Genomic DNA, 19,436 nt, shown 5'->3' on the forward strand with positions numbered 1-19,436 from the left:
GAGATCAATATCTGGGATCCTTACAACTGTGGCTTCTTTATTCTCCTGTAAGTGTGTGTCCATATGGCATCTTTATGCCAAGAGGAATGGGGACATAGCTGCAGCTTCTAAAATGAAATATTTTGGCTTTTAAACAGGTGGTACTCAAAATGAGTCTGCTTACAGCAAAGTACAACTTTCACAGCTAATGCTGCATAAACTGCTATCCAGTTTGTTGTTTTTCGTGCAGCTGCCCATACAATGGCTGATTTTCTATGCCCATGGGTTTCTAAGGGTTCCTGAATGTCCCACAAAGTACCCTATTGATGCTGAGTTTAAAAACCAAGTGTATTTGTTGCCTGGACAGAACGTGTGTCAGGTTAGCTATTCCTTCTGGGCTGCTAGCTCAGGATGGTATTTCTGTGGAATGCTCTTAGCATGGTTTAATGTATGCCTGTGAGTGGATTAACCCCTTAGTCCCTACGGCTTGGGATTACTTACAGCACGTTTAGTATTAGTGGGCTCAAACAGCTATGAGCGTGTAGAACAGGCTGATTGATTCAGTGGAGCAGGGTGTGTGGTCGTGTGAGCTTCCACCAGCACAGAATGAAGAGTGCAGGTGGAGAAAGGTGAGTCGTACAGGTCTCAGCGCCGTTCAGATCACACATTTACTTCTCAAAGAGAAAAAGAATACTGCTCAGCTTGTGAAGCTTTACTATAGTGGGCTTTTCACTCCGGACATGCTCAAAGTCCTCCTTTCTGAACTGAAACTTACTTTTTGCTGAGGGTTTTGAAATTTGGCTTCGTTAATCAGGTTCCATGCATCCTACTGCTCTGTGTAGGGCAAGAAGAGGGCAGCACTGAAATGGAATGCTGAATTTTGTCATAGAATGCCTGGATCCCTACACCTTGATAACTGCCTCACATTTTCTAAATGGAGGGGTAAGGTTCTTGATGTTACCAATACAAATGAACTTGGAGGATAAAGAGGAGTCATTTTTGTCTTAAAAAAGCTACTAATCCTGTGATGCTTTATCATGCTACAACTGAAGGCTCTGGTTCTAGAGGACCCATGCACCCAAGTAGAGTCCTCTTAACGCAAGATACAGGTGTAAGGAGGTGCCCAACCAGATCCAATTTTAGTATCAGGCTTTTAAAAAGGGAGAAATTCTGGTAATGAGTACAATTTGGTTGATAACCCATTGAAAAATGGAATTTATGTGTGGCCTGCTCACACTAATAGCAATAGATTTAATTAGTCATGGAACTCGCAGATCTAATTGCTTTAGAAATGTGTGTAAGCACTTAGATAGACCTAAGATAACTGGGCAAGTTGAAAGCGTGGGAGCATGTTTACACATGTCGCATATATCTTTGGTTTTGTTCAGATCAGATTTAATCTTCTGGTCATAAACTATTCATTAGCATTTTTTAGCTGTAAAAAGAATAATAAAATTTAGAACACAGCCTTTGAGAAGCTGATTTTCTTGATTTGACTGTCTATATCCAATTGATGTGTTGGAAAACAGGAGTAATAATGGTGAGCAAATCTCAGAGTTTGAATTCGGTTACATATCAAAGATGCAGATTTAACGAACTGTTTAACTTCTTTTATCTGCAAAACTGGATTCCACATCACAAATATGCAGTGCTTCAGTTACATGTGGCAGTATAAAGTGAAGCACACTCATGATAAAACTTTTTTAGAAGCTTCAAAGTAAAACTTTAGTTCAGGTTTGGAGAAAGAAAAGGTATTTCAAGTGAGGTATCATCTGTAGAGTAAGTATTAAATGCAGATTAAGGCAGGGAATTAATCAAAGGTAGCAGAAAGAAGAATTCAGAACAAAGGGTTCCATTGGTAAGGCAGAGGAAGACATAATGCACTTAAGTGGAAGTTTGTAGATATACGCTCCTTGTCCAGCTACCAAGGGGCTTTGTCCGCAAAAAGATCAACCCCAAAATAACCTTTCAGATAAAGATTATGTGAATGCTAGCAACATGTTAGTGTGAGCCATCAGATGTGAATTTGCCTGTCATGCAATGCAATAATATATTTTCTTCTTCTTATAATGTGCAATTTGTGAGGACTTTAGTACTCTTAGTGTCTGGGGGGAAAACCTCCAAAGACAACCGGAGCCTGGGCTGTAACAACTGTACTGTCCTTGCAAATTGTCAAGCAGATAAAGCTAAATGTGGAGAGCTTCTAATGATCTCTGTCCTTTCTAACATGGAATCATAGAACATTTCGAGTTGGAGTCCAGTTTGCTCTAAGTATTTCTGTCATCAAACCAGTTTATATAGTGCTGGCTTATTGCCAGACTTGTCACATGAAGTATTTTTCTTGTGATTGTAAGCTAAATTGCTGTCATGATTTTTTTTGTTAAGGTAAGCAATAAATTATATTCTGGGATAGAAGAATGGTGATAAAGTACCATCTATGCTGACAGAGTAGAAAGAATAATGTTGAAATAACTCATACACATACTGATGGAGTAGGTTCCTGTGTAGATCAGGTAGAGCCTTGACTGGTTCAGTAAATGTTCATGAGGGTTTTTTTGAGTCTGAAAATGGAGAGGATCTTACAACCCTAATTCTTTCTTCTAACAGGACTATTCCAGGCCATTTCTTACAGCAGAACAGCCTTTCTGCATAGATTGTTAGAGAGGGCATCCCCTTAATTATTTATACTACACATACCAGGTGTCCTGATTATGAAATTTCCCTTGAGGCTCTAGAAGGAAATGAAATCCTACTAACTGCATGAGAGAGTGGAACGATGCTAGAATCCCCTGGATGAAAATCAGCCATCTGTGTCAGTGATCCTCCTTATAGGGTTTTTAGGGAACATTACAGAAGCTGATCTTCTCAGACTTGTCATCCAAACTATCCTGGAGATGTGAAGAAACTGCCCTTCCAGGGAACTGCAGTGCTCTTGTGGGGAGACATAGAAAGAATAAGGTTGGAGGAATACATTTCTTATCTCAGAGAGATGTGGAGGTGGCAGTGTTGGTATTAGTGTTGACTGCATTGATAATCAGTATTATTGCAAAGCGATGGCTGAAACATGGCCCTGAAACTGTCTGGAAAACTCTGCCTAATGAAATGCTGGCTGAGAAAATCAGAGGACTCTGATTTGGAAATATGAGCTTTTGTCTTGGCAAATGGAGCAATTTCATTAGGAGGAGAGACAAGTATTTGTTTGAGACACTTGCTATCAAGAGAGTATTCAGTGAAGTACAAGGGAAGGAAGGGTCTTTCCCTGCAGAATTAAATGGAGAAATACCAATGACACTAAACATAGGATCAGAAATAAAGGTGAAAGACACTGATGTGAGAGACAACAGGGAAAGCAACAGATGGATGTGAAAAAAACTTAATGTAATTGGAAAAAGAGAACACTGGTTTTAACCCAGAGCAACCTGCAATGATCAGGACAAACTCAGTTTTCCAGTGCAAACAGAAAAATCTCCAAGAGGTAGAATACATAAATATTAGAATGATTCTTACAATTTTTATGGTTTGAACAGGTAAAAGAGTAAGAACTCTTTGAAAAGCTGGTATTGTTCAATGGAAGGGCAGAGAGATGTTAGAAGTGAAAAGACATCTTTCAGAAAGTGGAGGTCATGTTTGAATGGTGAAAACAGAAAAGAACATACATCAAAACTAAGTAAGGCAAGTTAAACAAGGCAAGTAAAATCAATTTTGAGGAACAACGTGCTAAATTCACAGAAACAATGAGAAAAGCCCTTCAAACACATGAGGAGTAGGAAGCCTGTCCATCAGCAGGCTCGATAGGCAATTGCAGTGTAATAAGAACACTCAAAGTACATAGGGCTGTTACAGCAAGGCTAAATAAATCTTTGCTTTGCTGTTCATTATAAAGGATCTCAGGGAGCTTTCTCTTCTGGAGTGTTTTGGTATCTGAAAGCATTTAAAGTCGTGTTTTAAATTGGCGTATCAGCAGAACAGGTTCAGAACAATTGGATAAAATGCATAATAGTATTGATAAAAATAGTTGGCAGCCATGGTAGCCACCAAAGAGCCCCAAATGTGGAATTGTTGAATTAATGGTTGTATTTGGTATGAATTAAATAATTGAAGTGAAAGTGGCAAATATGATCCATGTTTAACGGGCTATGTATGCTGGTAAATCTAGCCTTCCTTGGGCAAATCTAAGGAAACTGAAATGAAGACTTGAATTTGTAAATGTGATTTACTGGGTAAATGTCAAAATGGATTTCGTAGAGGGAAGCTGTCACAAATCTGTGTATTTTGAAGCACAGCAGCCCCTGGGTAGAGGTGATTCACTTAGTAAGGTATAGCTGGATTTCTAAGGTCCCTTATCAATAGCCATCAACCCCCCTAAATTCTCAAGAACCAAAAGGGAAAGCATTCCTGAAGTTTTGAACCTATGGTTCTAATCAGTTGAAGGTAACGGAACAGAGCGTAGGAATTGAATAATGCATTTTCTAATTGCGGGACAGTCACCAGCCTACAGGAATCTCTGTTGGTATCTCTACTGTTAAATTATCTACTACTGCTTTAGAAAGAAAGGAGAAATGACAAACTTCACCTATAAGAAATTTTCAAGGTAGTTATCATTAAACCTGGCTGTCAATATTCTTCTCCATTTTCTTACCCAATCTAGACAACTGCTAAATAGTGCTTAAGGGGAGAGGAACCATACCTATGTATCCACAGAGATGTAACCATTTGGGAAAAATATCTAGGTGTCATTGTGATAGCTCTTGGAAAATATCAGCTCAATCCTTAGTAGTGATCAAGAAGATAAACAGGATGTTAAAGACTTTAATGGAAACTTAAGAAAAAAAATTAGATCTATGTGTAAATCCCCAGTGTGCCCAAGTGTTGCACAGTGTGATAACTGTCTTGAATACAGTAGAAGTAAAAGTAAAGTACTACACAGAAAAGTGATCATAGATACAGAAGTTTCTGTGCCAAAAGAACTTAAGCATAGGCTTGGAAAGGATGCCTGGGGTCACCGTGGCCAGTCCTCTACCACTGCTGGCCCCATGGCATACAGCTTTTCCATGTATTTCTCGAATGTTGCCAGAGAATTGTCTGGTCTCTGATTTGAATGCATTAAGCTTGTTCAGCTCTGCTTATAAATTCAGTAGGTAGCTGTCCTACTTTTGTTCATACCACCTATTGTGTCTTTCCCCCCTTGCTCAGCAGTGTTGTTCATGCTGAAACCTAAGCTAGATTCTAAAACTACTTTAAGTTTATTTTTTTGGTTGCATCTCAATTACCTATTGCATTCACCTGAAAAGCAGCCTCACTTCCCTCTCTCTTTCATGTTTGTGAAAATCCTTTTTTATACTTGTTTTGGCATCAGGGAAGGGAACTTTCTGAGTCTTTTGGCATCTGTGGGATATATGGGGAGAGGTAAGCATGTCAAGTGTCTGATATCTCTGCTGTTTCCCATAGTCTTCGTTAGAGGAAGAAAAGTGCAGAGCAAATTCTTGATGGTACTGTTCAGAGATTATGTGATAATCATTGGGAGAGAGGAGTTCATAGTTAAGTTCTGGATTTGGAACAAATAAAAATAATACAAAATTTGGATTTTGATGCATTTGTTTCAGAGGCCAGACTCTCCTCCTGATGAACTGCCCTGTTTTTGTCTAGGGACATAACATATCTGACTAGAAGCTGTCTTTTTTAGCATTAATTGAGAGTTTCTGCTTCTTAGAGTTATTGAGCTCTGCAACCAAAAGTCTTGACTGAGATCTGAAAGAGGGCAAAGGATATAAGGCAATAATAACTTGCTTGCTGCTGGATAACGGGGTGGTGGTGGTAGCACAAGCTATGGGTTTGGATAGCAGGCCATGCTGGAAGAGTTGGTCTCCTCCTGGGGGGGAAATGGCAGCCGCCTTAGTGGGATTCAGAGGAAGGTGGTGTTGCAGGTATTTCTGAAGTCTGGATTCTCTTTCCTTATGGTACAGAGCATAAACTACAGATAGTACAATAACCAGTACAGGTGTCAGGTGTGCTCTTATCTGCACCTTGGTGTTCTGTAGCAAAAAAATCTGAGCTCAGGTATGCCCTATGGGGTGTGCATCCATCCTGCAAAATACATGTGGGCAATCATTCTCAAACAGACAGACGGTACAGTTCATCCAAGTTGAGCATATTTAGAGAGGGTACTAGTTATGAAAGCATTAACCTGACCCTGATATATGATTGGTAAGACTGCAGTGTGTATTAGCATGTGGTATAATTAACTTTTGGGTATTTAATTAAATAATGTGGCAGTGCAAGCAGGATTGGCCAGCATTGCTCTCCAAATGACAAAAGCAATATTAAGCTTTGTAGTACTCCCACAAGATTGCAAATGCTGAAAAAGCAGCTGTGGCAATCAGTGGAGACACAACTGTAGGGTATTTCTCCTATAGCTAGCAGGTGCTTGGCTGGAAGGCACCATAAGCTGTGTTCATGTCCTTATGCTCGGGCTTATAAAAATGCAGGATCCTCTCCTCTTTTTTTCTTAGAATAAAAAAGAACTCCAAGGAACTTAATCTCTGTTCAACTGTACTTTTCTCTAGCGCAAGTTGCCCAAACACTTCCTGATGTTCTAGATACAGGATATCAGATTCCACCAGCAGTGTCTTCAGAGCTGGGGAGGTCCAGTGAGGAGGTTGTTTTCCTTGGCTGAGATTTTTCAATTCTCACCTTGTTAAGGTGAGTGGGAAATTCTGCCTAAAAAATTAGCATGGAACAATGCAGGATTTTAGCTCTCGTTTTCTTATTTTTACGGAGCAGGTTTGGGGGCATTTGCTGTTCACTTCTAATGCTGTTGGATAAACTAATGACTGTGTCACTGAGATGAGTCTGAAATCTAAATCAAAATCTTGTGTCAGACTGTATTTCTGAATGGGCCTGAAAGAAATTCTGAAGCTGTTGCACACATCTACCTCCAGAATTAGCTTGCCAAATGTCTAAAATGAATTGTAGATATTTCCATTTACTCAGCCGTCTCCTCTATCCCTACTTACAGAGATACCTTCTCTAAATACCTCCTGTTTTGTCAAAAAGTGCCACTTTTCTACCACACATCTCTTTTTATGGTTGGTATATTTCAGTGAGATGAAAATGTATTTATTTTCTCAAAAGACTTATTTGCAACTTTCAGATAGTGATACCCGTCCTTCTACTTCTTTCAAATGCATATTTAAAGAATTGGAAGAAACAGCAAAATTGAAGAAAATCAGGCTCACAGTATTTAAAAACACATGTATAGACTTGCTTTTTAATTACATACTCTTTTCTAACAATTAAACATAAAGCTAGCTGTTGCTTTATTGTGCTGGTTTGTGATAAAACCACATTGGCTAACAGCTACTTTAAAAATTCCTTTAAGAAACCCCTTTAGTTAAATTTTTCCAGCTAAACTCTTTTAGTTTAAGGATGAAGAAGGTGCAGGAAGCTAACTAGGCACACACTGGTTAGTAAAACTATAGAAACTTTCTATAGCCTATTGGACTACAGAAAATTTTATGATCTGCTTAACAGTCAAGGCTATTTTTAAGCTCAGCTTAAACAAACACTTAAAAATGCAAGGTAAAATCACTTTGGTAGTGATAAAAGAGATTTTAGTTTGACATTTTAACCCTAAAGTAAGGTTAGGACTTCAGATAGTGTGAACTGATGTATCTCTGGTGATCTCAAGAGTTTGTTTGCAGGACCTTGTACCTTCCTCGATACTTGTCCTAATATCTGCTTAGGCTCCTGGGTACCTCTTTTCCACCTGTGTCCCTGTGCCAGCTCTCACGCCGCATCCAAGGAGCGGCTCCCACACTTTTCCAGCTGCAAACCTGGCCAGGTGAGTCAAACCTGCCCCTGTTGCTGAGGCCTCATCTCGCAGCCTTGTGCTCGCTGCTTAAGATACAAATGATTGGTGCGGTGGTTTTCGTATAACAACTTAATAGTTATAATACTCGTCTCAGAAGTGGTCGAGCATGGGTTTGGGTCCTTCTTCTCCCAAGGGATATTCAAATCCACCTGTCCCTTCCCAGGCTGTAGGCAACCTCTCAGCCCTTCCTATTGAAGTTGTGCCATGGTGCGGAGAGGGATTCGCAGAGCTGGAGAGCAGCAGCAAGTGGGAGCCTGACTGTGGTGTACTAGCTGGGACCTCCCCTGAAGGGCGGTGGGGAGCAGGTATCTGGCGGCGTTCCCAAGGCTGCTGACTACAAGCTTTGCATTAAAACATCACGGGATAAAAATCAAAACCAGCCCTGGAGGCAGAGTCCAAATCCAGCACCCATCTCCATAGGGAGAGGATGCAACCACCTTGCCCTGGCAGCGGGTGCTGTTTTTGTGGCACCCCAACCACTCCCTCTTCCTCCAGCCACGTCTTTAAATGGAAGCTGGAGCGGCTGCTCCCGTGTACTGATGGCAGAGCTGTGTTGAGGAGCGTTAACCATGCTCACGGCTTCCCAAACACAACTGAGCTTTCACGGGTGTAAGTGCTAACAGGTTCAGCTTGGCCAAAATGGTTGGATCTCAGCATGGAGGAAGAAAAGCTTGAGGTACCCAAATACCTTCTTTTCGTGAAAAAATGGGTTCCTGTGGACTGTTAGGCACCTAATCCGTTATTTTCTTGGAGGAGGGGAGAGGTCATGGCTCATTTAGCTCTGTCTTAAACTTGGAGATTGTTTCTGTTGTGATACTCTAGGTATTAGGCACCTCTGTGGCTTTGAGGACCTCGCCTTAAGTGAATCGAGGCCGTGTTTCATTTTGAGATGTGACTGAAGGATGTACAAGGTTGACTTCAGCTCTGGAGCGTCCATTTCTCTTTTGAAAGTTACTTCAGCTCCACAGTCATTTAGAAGCTTTTGACATGTTTCTTCTTGGAACAGGCTCTGGCTTCTCCTTGTGCAAAATAGAGATAACAATACCTACAGGACACACTGATTCTCTGAAGGGACAGCATGCTGATCATTGAGCAGTAACTCACTTATGGAAGAGTTTGGCAGATGAGAGAAAAGCTGAGGCAAAATTACATCCACTTGGTGGCCTGTGTGAGGCTGGGATGTGTTTTAAAGACACACCTTTGGCTGGCAGTGGCAAGATGTGTGAACGAGGATGTTTATCACATTCTTTTGGCTTAAAGTGAGTAGGAATGAGGTTATTGAACGCTCATGGGCTGATTCAAGTCATTTATGATGCGACTGTGTAGCATGGGGAATATGTTTGTGCTGTTTGCAAGGCTAGAGTTTGCAAACTGAACTAAACCCACCTCACCAAGCCTTTACCAGATAACCGTGGCTGAGCACTGCTGACCTTCCCCTTCAATTGCAACAAAACGTTTGCTCGCTCCCCTTCCCACATAGTTCTGTGTTCTGCCAAACTCTCTCTCCCCCAGACACCAAGTTCTGCTCCGGGCCAGTGATGTGCTGCGAGGACTCCTGCGCTGACTTCAAGGCTCATGGAGGATCTTCTGTTCCTAGGACAGCAGGTACTGAAGGTTTTCTTCCACACCATAAATCCCCCAAAGCTATAACAGTGTGGGTTTGTGTATTGAGCCTGTGCCTCCCTTCTGCTCCACCTCTGGAAAGCTAGGCAGGGGAATAGGGCAGTTTCAGGGCGGCCGTTGCCAAGCGTGGAGCTGCTGCGCTGTCTTCTCTTCAGCCAGAGGAGGTCGAGTCAGGCACTGTTTCAGTCCCTTGTAAGGAGTCACTTCACAGGTCTGTACCCTGTGGACAGAGGAGTCCATGTTATAATACCTGCTTTCTGTGGTGACTGCTGATTTGGGTTTTTATAGGGTTTAACTGATCAGTGCTTTGTCTTTGACCCCATTTGCTCTCTTCTCTGAGGGTGTTGTGTGACTGGGCCATTCTGAGGTGATAGGCAGTAGTCCGGCAGGGATGTATTTGAAAATAGGTTGACTTTTAACATTTCTTCACAGTTTAGGGTCCAACAACCATTTGTGTCTCATGGCAGACATGCCTTCTTACAATCCCGTATGGGACTGGCAGTCGGTCTCGTCGTCTCCAGTGAGCTTTTACATGCAGAATTTTCTGATGAGAATATTGCTTAAAGACAGACAAAATAAGTTCTCTTTTAGGTGATTCTTCTGTAAAACTACAGCGCACAGAAGAACATCTTGTGGCATCCAGGCATGATTTTAATTTTTAGCAGTCTTAGATTTCTCCCGAGATGGTGCAGTCTGTAGGGACATGCAATGCGTTTGTGAAGGTTTGGAGGGGAAATACAATGTTCTTGCACTTCCTGAGGGTTAATCTGGATGGAGAGAACTTTCCCTGGGCTCTACAGTGAGGAGATGGCCTGGTCTTCCTTCAGCTGTCCCTTCCTCTTCTCTTCCAAGACTTCTGTTAGAATAGTTGCTATTAGAAACCAACCAGGTAAAATAATGTATGTATGTGTGTGTGTGTGTATACATATCTTTATGTATATAAAATGAAAAAGTATATATGTGTGTATATGTATGTGTATGTATAAACAGGCAGCAGCAGAGATGTTTGCTCTCTGACAATAATTATCGCAAATGGAAATTAGAACCTTATTCACAAGATTAACTTACTGGTTTACTGGGATTTCATACAGAATAGAGCATTTGGGAATGAGAAAGTTGATTTTTCACCATTTCTGAGTGCACTGCAGTTGTAGCATGTTAATAATCTAAAACAAAGCTGGTCTTCCTTTCCCATATTATAGTGTGTCAAAATTAGTGGGAAGCATCTAAACTGGCTTAAAAGCAAGAGTGGTTCCAGAAACTTGGACTGATAACTCACACCACCTGTAATATTTTAAATGCTTAGACGGGAACTGGCATGTGATCCCTGCCTGAGGGAGTTCTCATTTGTAAGATAGAAATGACATAGGGAAGCAGAGTAGAATAGAGCACAGTAATGTTTAGAAAACATTTCCAGCAATAAGATGTATAAAATACTCTCCAAATATTCCCAATAGTTGTGGTGACTTGTGTTCAGGATTCTCTTCTGCCTTTACAGTGGAAGAAACCAGAAAATGTGTATTCCTGTCAAAGCAAACACTAGTAACGATATACCTGATCCTGCTTTTGTGACTATGAATTTTATTACTGAGTGTAGTGTCTGGTTCTGACATTCCAAGGGCTGTTTTCTGTTGCTTCAAAACCTTTTTGGGCCTGTCTTTCAGCTTTCATCTCTGGTTAAATGACTTCTTATAACCCCGCAAGGCACTTCAGAAGCAGCACGTCAATTTTTGTGTCTGGGGGTCTGCCATGACCCAGCATTATGGCTTTTACCCAGAGGCTGGTGGAAGCCTGGATGTCAGTTGTCGTTATCTGATAGCCATGTACAATACCCAGAGAGGCACCGTGCAGATCAGAGGTCAGGGATGGAGCTGCAGATCAGTCAATGAAAGAATTTGGTTGTTGTGGAAGCAGGTTAAAGCAGAGACCAATGCGAGTTACGGTAGCTGGGTTTTGGCTGGGTGTCGTGCTGTTCTCCAGATTTCAGGAGGCAGAGAAGATCAGGGAGTTGATCAGGAATATTTCATGTAATGTCAAACAGCTCTTGTCAGGCTTGCTCCTTTGTTTTCAGAAAGGCAGGGTGATATTTTGGAAAACGTTTACTATCGTGGTGTTGCTAGACTGGTTTTACAGAGAGAAGACATGGAGAAGGGTTTGTCTTGTCCCATTTATCGAGGATGTCCCAAGTCCCTATTTCCCAGGTGTGTGTTGGGCTGTCCAACCACTCCAGCTCGTGTGTTCAGTGGTCCTGCCAGATCAGCACTTCACTGAAGTTCCCTGTAATGTATTCACAAAAAGTGATAAAACATTCCATGAGAGGCCTCAAGGAATGATTAGTTTAATCTTCAATTAGTTCCCGCTGAGACTTGATGAGAAATCATTTGAAAAGGTATGCATGAGCTTTAATACAATCTGCCTGTCCGGTTATCATGAAGCACAGTGTGCAGAGAGGGAAGATGTTACAAATGGGGAAAACCAGGATACTAGCATTGAATATTTCACACTGCTGCCTGTGGTAAGTTTTTGGTTTGCTTGAGTGGCTTCAGCCACTGGGATTTGCTACGGGGCATTAAGGACAGCGTGAGGAAGTCAGTACAAACAGTATGTTCAAGCATGGAAGCCGTCACTGTTGGGTTAAAGTTGCAGTGTATTGGCTAGGAGAGAATATTTTCATTTACATGGCTAGTGAGGTCCTGACAAAAAGCAGTCGTTCTTGTTGCTTTCTGTTTGCACAGCGAATGAAAAACACTGGCCACTTCAATGAAAGAGAGTGAGATACTGGGTTTTTTAGATGGTTTTGTGTTGTTTCTCTGCAATCAGATAGTGGTTCCTTTTTGCTTTATGTGGAAGGTCTCTGGTCCCACAGTCATTGAAGCTGTTTTATATAACCAATAAATCCCAACTTTCTGAGGAATTGAATATTTCATTAGAACATGTAGATCCAGAAGTGCTCTTTCTGGCTATGCAGAAACCTGTCAACTGAATATTTAGGAATGAAACAAAATAAGAATTCCCTAGTGCCATTCACATCTGCTATGGACTCCATTCGGACGGCTTGTCTGTACTTGCATTTCGCACTGGATGTCTCTGCGTCTTTGTGGTTTTAGGTTTCATACATTTTAGGTCTACATTTCCACCCCCCCCGCCAAACATCTGGGTTAGTTTCCTTATGATGGGTATGCCCAGGCCCCTGTGGAGTTTGACTGGAAATAGGTAGGCTCTACACTACTGAAAATCTGGTCTGTAGCTCTTCAGTTTTCTTACTCTTCAGAATAACCTTTGCTCACCTACTGGAGGTGTCTTTGCTGCCAAAAAAGAGTAATTTGAGTGCTCACTAATCTGCTGTAGGTGAACTGAGTCCTGTTAATCCTTAATTTAAAGTAATCTTCTTGATTGCACTCATATCTCGGCAGAGAAATGGATGGTGGCAGGTACTCTGTCACTCCTTTTGGTAGTATTAGCTTTGCTTGCCTCTGAATGTGCATCCAAGGAAATTGAAATTGGACATTAGGAAAAGGTTCTTCACTGGGAGGGTGGTCGGTCACTTGAAGAGGCTTCCCAGGGACATGATCATGGCACCAAACCTGCCAGAGTTCAAGGAGTACCCGGACAATGCTCTTAGTCATATGGTTTAGTTGTAGGTAGTCCTGTAGAGAGCAGGGAGTTGGACTGAATGGTGCTTATGGGTCCCTTCCAGTTTGAGATATTCTATGAGTACCCACGTTAAGGTGGGTATTTACAGGCAAGCAAATCACACTGCTTTTTCCTGCACAGACGTACACTTAGGGCGCATCCTCTGTTTACAACACTGAATGCCGCGTTGAATGAAAAGCAGTGGCAAGGGTTTTAAAATCACTGGTGGTACTGGACAGCTGGTGTTGGACATGGAAAAGTTTGCATCCAGAAGTATTCAGTGGGAGTGCATTAGTTCAGGAGAGCTTATGAAAGGAGGCAGAGGGACTTCCTCAGGCTGGCCAGAGTGCTGCTGCGTGCGACGGCTAGAAAGAGTTTCTTTGATTCATGGGCTTGATGGGTTTGCTGGCAGCATTTCACTGAGGCCAAGAGGAAGCTAAGACACACTCCTTGGCTTAGTGATAGAAGTTAATGCCTTCGAATTGGAGGAGCACACTAAGGCTGGAATATAAACTGAACCCTGATGGCTGGAGAGTGGTTCGAGCAGATCTGTGTGTGATAAACAACAGGGAGCCATGGAGGGGGAAAAACAGCTGGAAAAAGCCGGGAGTCAATGAGGAACCTAAAAGCAATTGCAGTACATGCTTGTGGCGAAGGCAGCGAGAGGAGATGTGGGGTTCCAGGGCAGAAGGCTGGCTGGAGGCAGCACATTTGGATGTGAGAGGGGGAGATGACCTCTCCCGGCTCTCCCTGGGATGTCCATGGAACAAGACTGTGCATGCTATAAATCAAGAGGAATCACAGGACCCCAAATACTGGCAAACCACTTTGTGTTAAAAGGGGCAACATTATGCGCATGTTGCAATAAACCTTTCTATGTTGAGACGGGTCATCCTCCTGCCTAGTGCAAGACGTGAGAGCTAATGCTTAAGTTCCCAATACCGTATTTGTCTTGGAGCTGCAACTTGGTGTCCTGGTAGCTGAAGAATTTGCGTGGATCATTGGCGCAAAGAAAGAACTCATCCTTTCAGGGGAGGCATCTGCAAACAAACACAGACCATTCAGGACTTCACAGGCCCTGTCAGTAGCTCTCTGATGGGGCACTAAACTCCCCTGAAAGACTCTGAGCATGGAATTGGGCATATTGTCAAGACCAACTGCAACTTACTGTGTGATACTTCCAGTTCAGTCCCTTGAAAGCCGTACATGTTTCCCGTACAAGGACACAGATGCTGTGGGATGGCAGCCTGTCCCAGAAATGGCAGCTACCTCTTGTACAGTCTCAACTTCCATTAGCAACCACTTAAGCAGATAAGCTCTCGGGCTATCACAGTGGTGCTAGTGAATTTGGTTTTACTTATCTTCTTGGCAGCTCTCAGGTCAGGCAGTCTTTTATGACATTGTCTGAACTTTATAGGTTGCAACACTTCTCTCAAATTTCCATTCCTGAGGCTGCCTTGCAGTAATACCCAAAACACCATTTACATCTTAGCATTTAAATCTTTTATGAGCTGATACAAAACTCTCCTGTGCCCTAAATATTTTATCTGAAATATTTTTTCATCTTGTAAATTTTCCTCTGCGGGGATGGAGAGCTGAGGGAACCCCTGCGAGGTGAAAGGTTGGCAGCTGGGGGTAGAAGGAGAGTTAGAGAAGCTCCTATCTCACCTTGGCTGATACCTTTGATTTTGTAATGCTTTTTACTTACAAAACCTGTGGCTGAATAAACTGCAGAACAGCACGACTTAATCCCACGACTGTCCCCCACCAAGACGCTATGGTGTGAGGCATTCCCCATCCATGTTGGAGTAATTGCTGAGCTCACCTGGACGTGGCTGTGAGTGGAGGGCAGGGGACCACAAAAGACCGGAGCCTCCCTGCATCCGTCACAGACCTTGGCAGGGAGTCAGGGAGAGACAGCACGGGGATGCAACAGCTGCTTGGTGGATGCAGCAGGCTGCCAAGCTAGTAGCAAGCTCGGAGCGGCGAGGCCAGGCTTCTGGCAGGGAATTGCCAGCAACTTGCGCTGCAGTTTCTCTGAGGTTGCTGGAAAAGGGCCCAAACCACTCTCCTTTCTGGAAGAGCGAACAGCAAGCTAGAACCCATTTATTCGGTGCAGCGCTAATGCTTGCCACCACAACGGTGCAAAAACTTGCTTAGCTGGAGTCTGTGCCAGTGCCAAGCTCCCTACACTTGGCTTGCTCTCATCTCAGTCCGGGGGACGGCTTCTCACTAATGGATCAATGAATTGATAACCTCCTTCAAGCATTTATTTAAATATCACTACCTTTTGCGCTGCTGTTAGCAAGCGATGACATCAGCAGCATTAATTCTTGCTGGGGTAGAAACGATGCCCTGTGCAGCCACAGCAGCCCCATTGTCAAACCAGCTGCATCATCTGGTTTTCTGTGACACAGCATATTTCTCCTGTCATGAGTCATGGGAACGTCACTCAGCTCAAGGCACAGAAGACTTCCGTGCAACAGGGAGTATTTCTCTTCTTTTGTGATGCATCTCAAATCTAAACTGGATTAAATCATGGTCTGTTCTAAAGCAAACTGTTTAGAACAGGTTCTCAGAGGAATTTACTTCTTAAAGAGAAATATTTGCATAGCATTTCAGGAGCAGTTTTTAATGAACTAGACACTTCCCAGCATGTAGCTTGCTGAAATGTGCTAAAACCCAAACACGAGCAGGAGGACTTATGGACTAACTCCTGCAAGCAGTCAGGGCAAAAATCATTTCTTTCAAGTGGGATTTGGGAAACCGTTCGTTAGGAACCAGTGATTTTATTTGCAATCTGATTCGTTGCTTGCTAACAGAAAAGGAGTTTATCTGATACTACATACTGCAGGGTTGTTCCATATGCAAAGGACCTGCAAATGATTTCTTAAGAGTAATCAAATCTCAGAAATGCTCTGTTTGCTATAAATTGAGCTAGGAGTATGACACGTGCAGAACTGATGCCTGCTCTCTATACTATACAATGGAATTGTTAAGAATATTGCCTTTCTCTCTCTCTCTGTGCCTGAAAATGTAGGAACATGTGTGACTGAAAGTTCATGTAGTCTGGCATCCTGCCTCCATGTGTTGTAAGTGCCAGACAGTTTGGGTATAGTTATTTACAACTTCTGGACATAAGGGATTCTTCCCCCCCACCCCCCATTATGCTAAACTGGGGTCTGCAGCATGAGCGTGTGTGTTTCTGTTAAAAAAATACAAAGTAACAAAAAAATTCTTAGTATTGTGATTTTTTAATCTAATTACTATCAACATACCAGTATACACCTGGTTTCTCCAAGTAGTGAATTTCTTGTGTTCTCTGCAGTCCATGAGCTCCTTCTTCTCAAGCCCCACACAATTCCAGTTCTCCCCCTTGTCTGTGCTAATGCCTCCGGGTCTGACCACAAAAACTGCTGAAGCCCCGTTTCCCAGCTCGTCTGCATTCACCTCGCTGTCTCTCGCCATCCTTCTCCCTCCAACTGAATGTCTGTGCAAAGCTGGCTTCCATGGTTACTACTAAAATAGGCAAAGGAGATATTTTTGGTCAGAATCTGCCAGTTCAGCAAGATCAAAATGCTTTTGGGAAATGTTCTGATTACAGTGAAATTCAAGCAGGATGTGGTCTAGCTAAATGAAATCAAAACCCTCTCCAGCTGCCTCCAGCTCACCTGCGCCTTCTCAGTCCATCCTCCTGGGCTGCCCTGTGCCCTGCTCACCATCACAGAAACCTGCCACACAGAGGGCCCTGTTGCAGGACGTTTAGGTGGAAGTGTGTATTTTTCTTATTCTTTTTGTTCTGAGTGTTGACATATCATGACCTTCCCTGCTCTGTGTCAGCCAGGATGCCTTCTCCTCAGCCAGCTTCCTCCAGAGCACCAATTTCCGTTGTCAGGCTTCTTTGCAGGTATTGTTTTAGATGCACGTAAAAGCTATTCAACCATGCAATGGTCTTTTCTCAGTAGTGTATTGCTGTCACTTGTCCCTCCTGGTCAATCCTGATTTTTTCCCCTTGTGGCATGTCCCAGTTTGGTTTTAGGACCCTCTGATGAAAGGGCCTGTCCTTTTTTTGTGTACCTTGAAACACCTACTGTACTCCTCAGCCTGAATATTTTCTTTCTGTCTTTGTAATAGGACCTCCTGCAGTTTGGAAAGCTTTCTGCTTCCTTTACAAATGCTGTTATATTGTTAATGTCCCTCACAGGTATTAGGACATCATGAGCTGTGGTTTGTGTGTAGCTTTACAGCACTGACCCGATGGCTCTGTGTTCACAACCCTTATGATTTTCTGTAACTTCTGAGTCTTTGCAAACCCACGACTCCATCACCCAAGGAGACTGGCAAACTGAAGGGGTGCATGGACCTTTATTAGAGTTCCCAAGCCCAGCTCCACTGTCTGAAAGGCACTTCTATACCTTAGGGTGAGCTCCTGGTTTCCAGCACTCTCCTGAGCATAACAGCTTCACTGCCATGGACCTGTTGGTTAAATAGAGGAGAGAAGAAGGCAGCTTCTCCTCCATGATCGCCTGTCCCTGCCTGTCTCCTCTGGCCAAGCTTTTCAGAAGTAGAGGATTTCTTGCCTCATTGCCTTTATCCATCTTTGCAAATTGCAGTGTGCAGTGGTCAGAGACACTAAACCCACCATTTTCAGTAAGACTTTAGAAAGTGGGCATTTTAGCCCAATACACAGCAAAATGTGGGGCAGGTGACCACCCCCAACTCGTGCAAACAGCCTTTTCGAACTTAAAACACAGTATCCGCTGCACTGCAAACCCCAACGTGTTACGCTCCTGGTGGGCCAGATTGGAGGATTGCAATGAGCCATGACAAGCTTGTACTTTGGACAATCTTGCTTTCAACAGCTTGCCTCAAACACAAAAGGCTGCAAGCAGCTTTATTTTTTGAGTTATATGTAATCAAGACATTACTGGATGGTCTGCTGAAATACCCATGTGTTTTAGGGAGCTGGACCTGTGTCTTTGAGAGGTGATGCATACTTCTGATGGCCCTCCAACGGGGACCTCCTCCTTCCAGTGTCACTGCTCTGAGTTGCTGCCTGCAAGGGTGTTCGGTGCCTTTAGGGCTAAAACTGGGATGAGGCCAAGTGGACTCCAGACTCGTGGACTCAAGACTTATCTGAACAAAACCCAATGTACTTCCATTTTTGAAATCCAAACAGGCCTGACCTGTGCGTCAGCACCTCTATAGGCAGCTGCCCATTTGGGTTGCAGACAGAAATACGTTTAGGAGAAGCTGCAGAAATTTTTTTGCATCCTAATGGAATAAATTCTGCTTTGCCAAGAAGGTGCTGCCTCACTTCTCCTACCACAATCCCATCAGCAGGATGGGACATGCTCTTCTGTAATAACAGTTTAATGGCTTACAGTTTGTGGGTTGAGCTCTGATAATTGAGTGACTAGAGCTGTTATCTCCCTACAAACACAAGGGAAAACACCTTTCCCTAAAACTTGGCTAAAGGAAGTTTTATTTGGCGCACGTTAACCCACATTTGCAAAGCTGAAGGCTGTACACACAGTCAGTTAGCAGAGATCACTCAAAGTATAGTCAACAGATACGTTAGGATTAATGGAGTTGTCTGAACTCTGACATAGAAACATCTACAGGCGAACTTCATTAGATCCACATCTGTGAATGAGAAACCCTTCTACTCTGTTTGGGGCTTGTTATCTTTAGAGGTCACCATGAAAGGTGGAAGAGCTGTGAGAGCTATTATTCAAGCTGGTACATATTGATTGCAAAAAAAGGTAGGATGTTTAGACATGGTACGAAGAACAGATTTGTGAGAGGATCATTAAATTCATGTTCCTCTGTGCTCTTAGGAGCAGGTGTGCATTAAAAGGAAGGGCATGAGTGAGATTCTTCATCCCACTGAGGTCAACGTTCATAAAAATATCTTCTAGACTTGTCATTTCAGTGCCCATCAGAGGAGGGACTGGGGTGAGCAGGAGGGTGGAGGAGAGCAGCTTTCTTCTACAGAGGGAAGCCATCAACAAAGGTATCCTCAGAAACTCCATTATGTATTCTGGTGGTTTCCAAGAGAGGCAACATCCTTATTTTATCGATGAGAACAGTTACAGCTTCAGTTGCTTGTGGGGTACTCGGTGCCAGGCTGGTCCTTGGTCTGGAGGAGGCTGATGCTGGAGCGCTCTGGCGTCAGCAGAGACGTCAGAGTAGAGCGCGTGAGGGATGTCAGTGCCAAGTGCATTGGTGCCTTTGGTCTGGCAGAGTTGCAGTTTGTCGTGCCAGCAGTTATTCTGGGTTTGGTGACCCGCCAGTCTGAGGTACATGTTGAGTCTTGGCTGGCCTCTAG

At 43.1% G+C, this 19,436-nt stretch overlaps 1 protein-coding gene across 1 annotated transcript in view; it reads left to right on the plus strand.

The window, feature by feature from the left end:
- The first annotated feature begins 9,369 nt into the window (after nucleotides 1–9,369).
- The window catches only part of MSANTD1 (Myb/SANT DNA binding domain containing 1), a 31,742-nt gene continuing 21,675 nt past the window's right edge, over nucleotides 9,370–19,436 (plus strand). The window contains exon 1 of the mRNA XM_030491949.1: nucleotides 9,370–9,454. Within this exon, the coding sequence (XP_030347809.1) occupies nucleotides 9,388–9,454 (67 nt within the window). The 5' untranslated portion in view covers nucleotides 9,370–9,387. The remainder of the gene's footprint in view (nucleotides 9,455–19,436) is intronic.

Source organism: Strigops habroptila, chromosome 7 (genome assembly GCF_004027225.2).
Source record: "Strigops habroptila isolate Jane chromosome 7, bStrHab1.2.pri, whole genome shotgun sequence".
In the NCBI taxonomy this organism is placed as follows: domain Eukaryota; kingdom Metazoa; phylum Chordata; class Aves; order Psittaciformes; family Psittacidae; genus Strigops; species Strigops habroptila.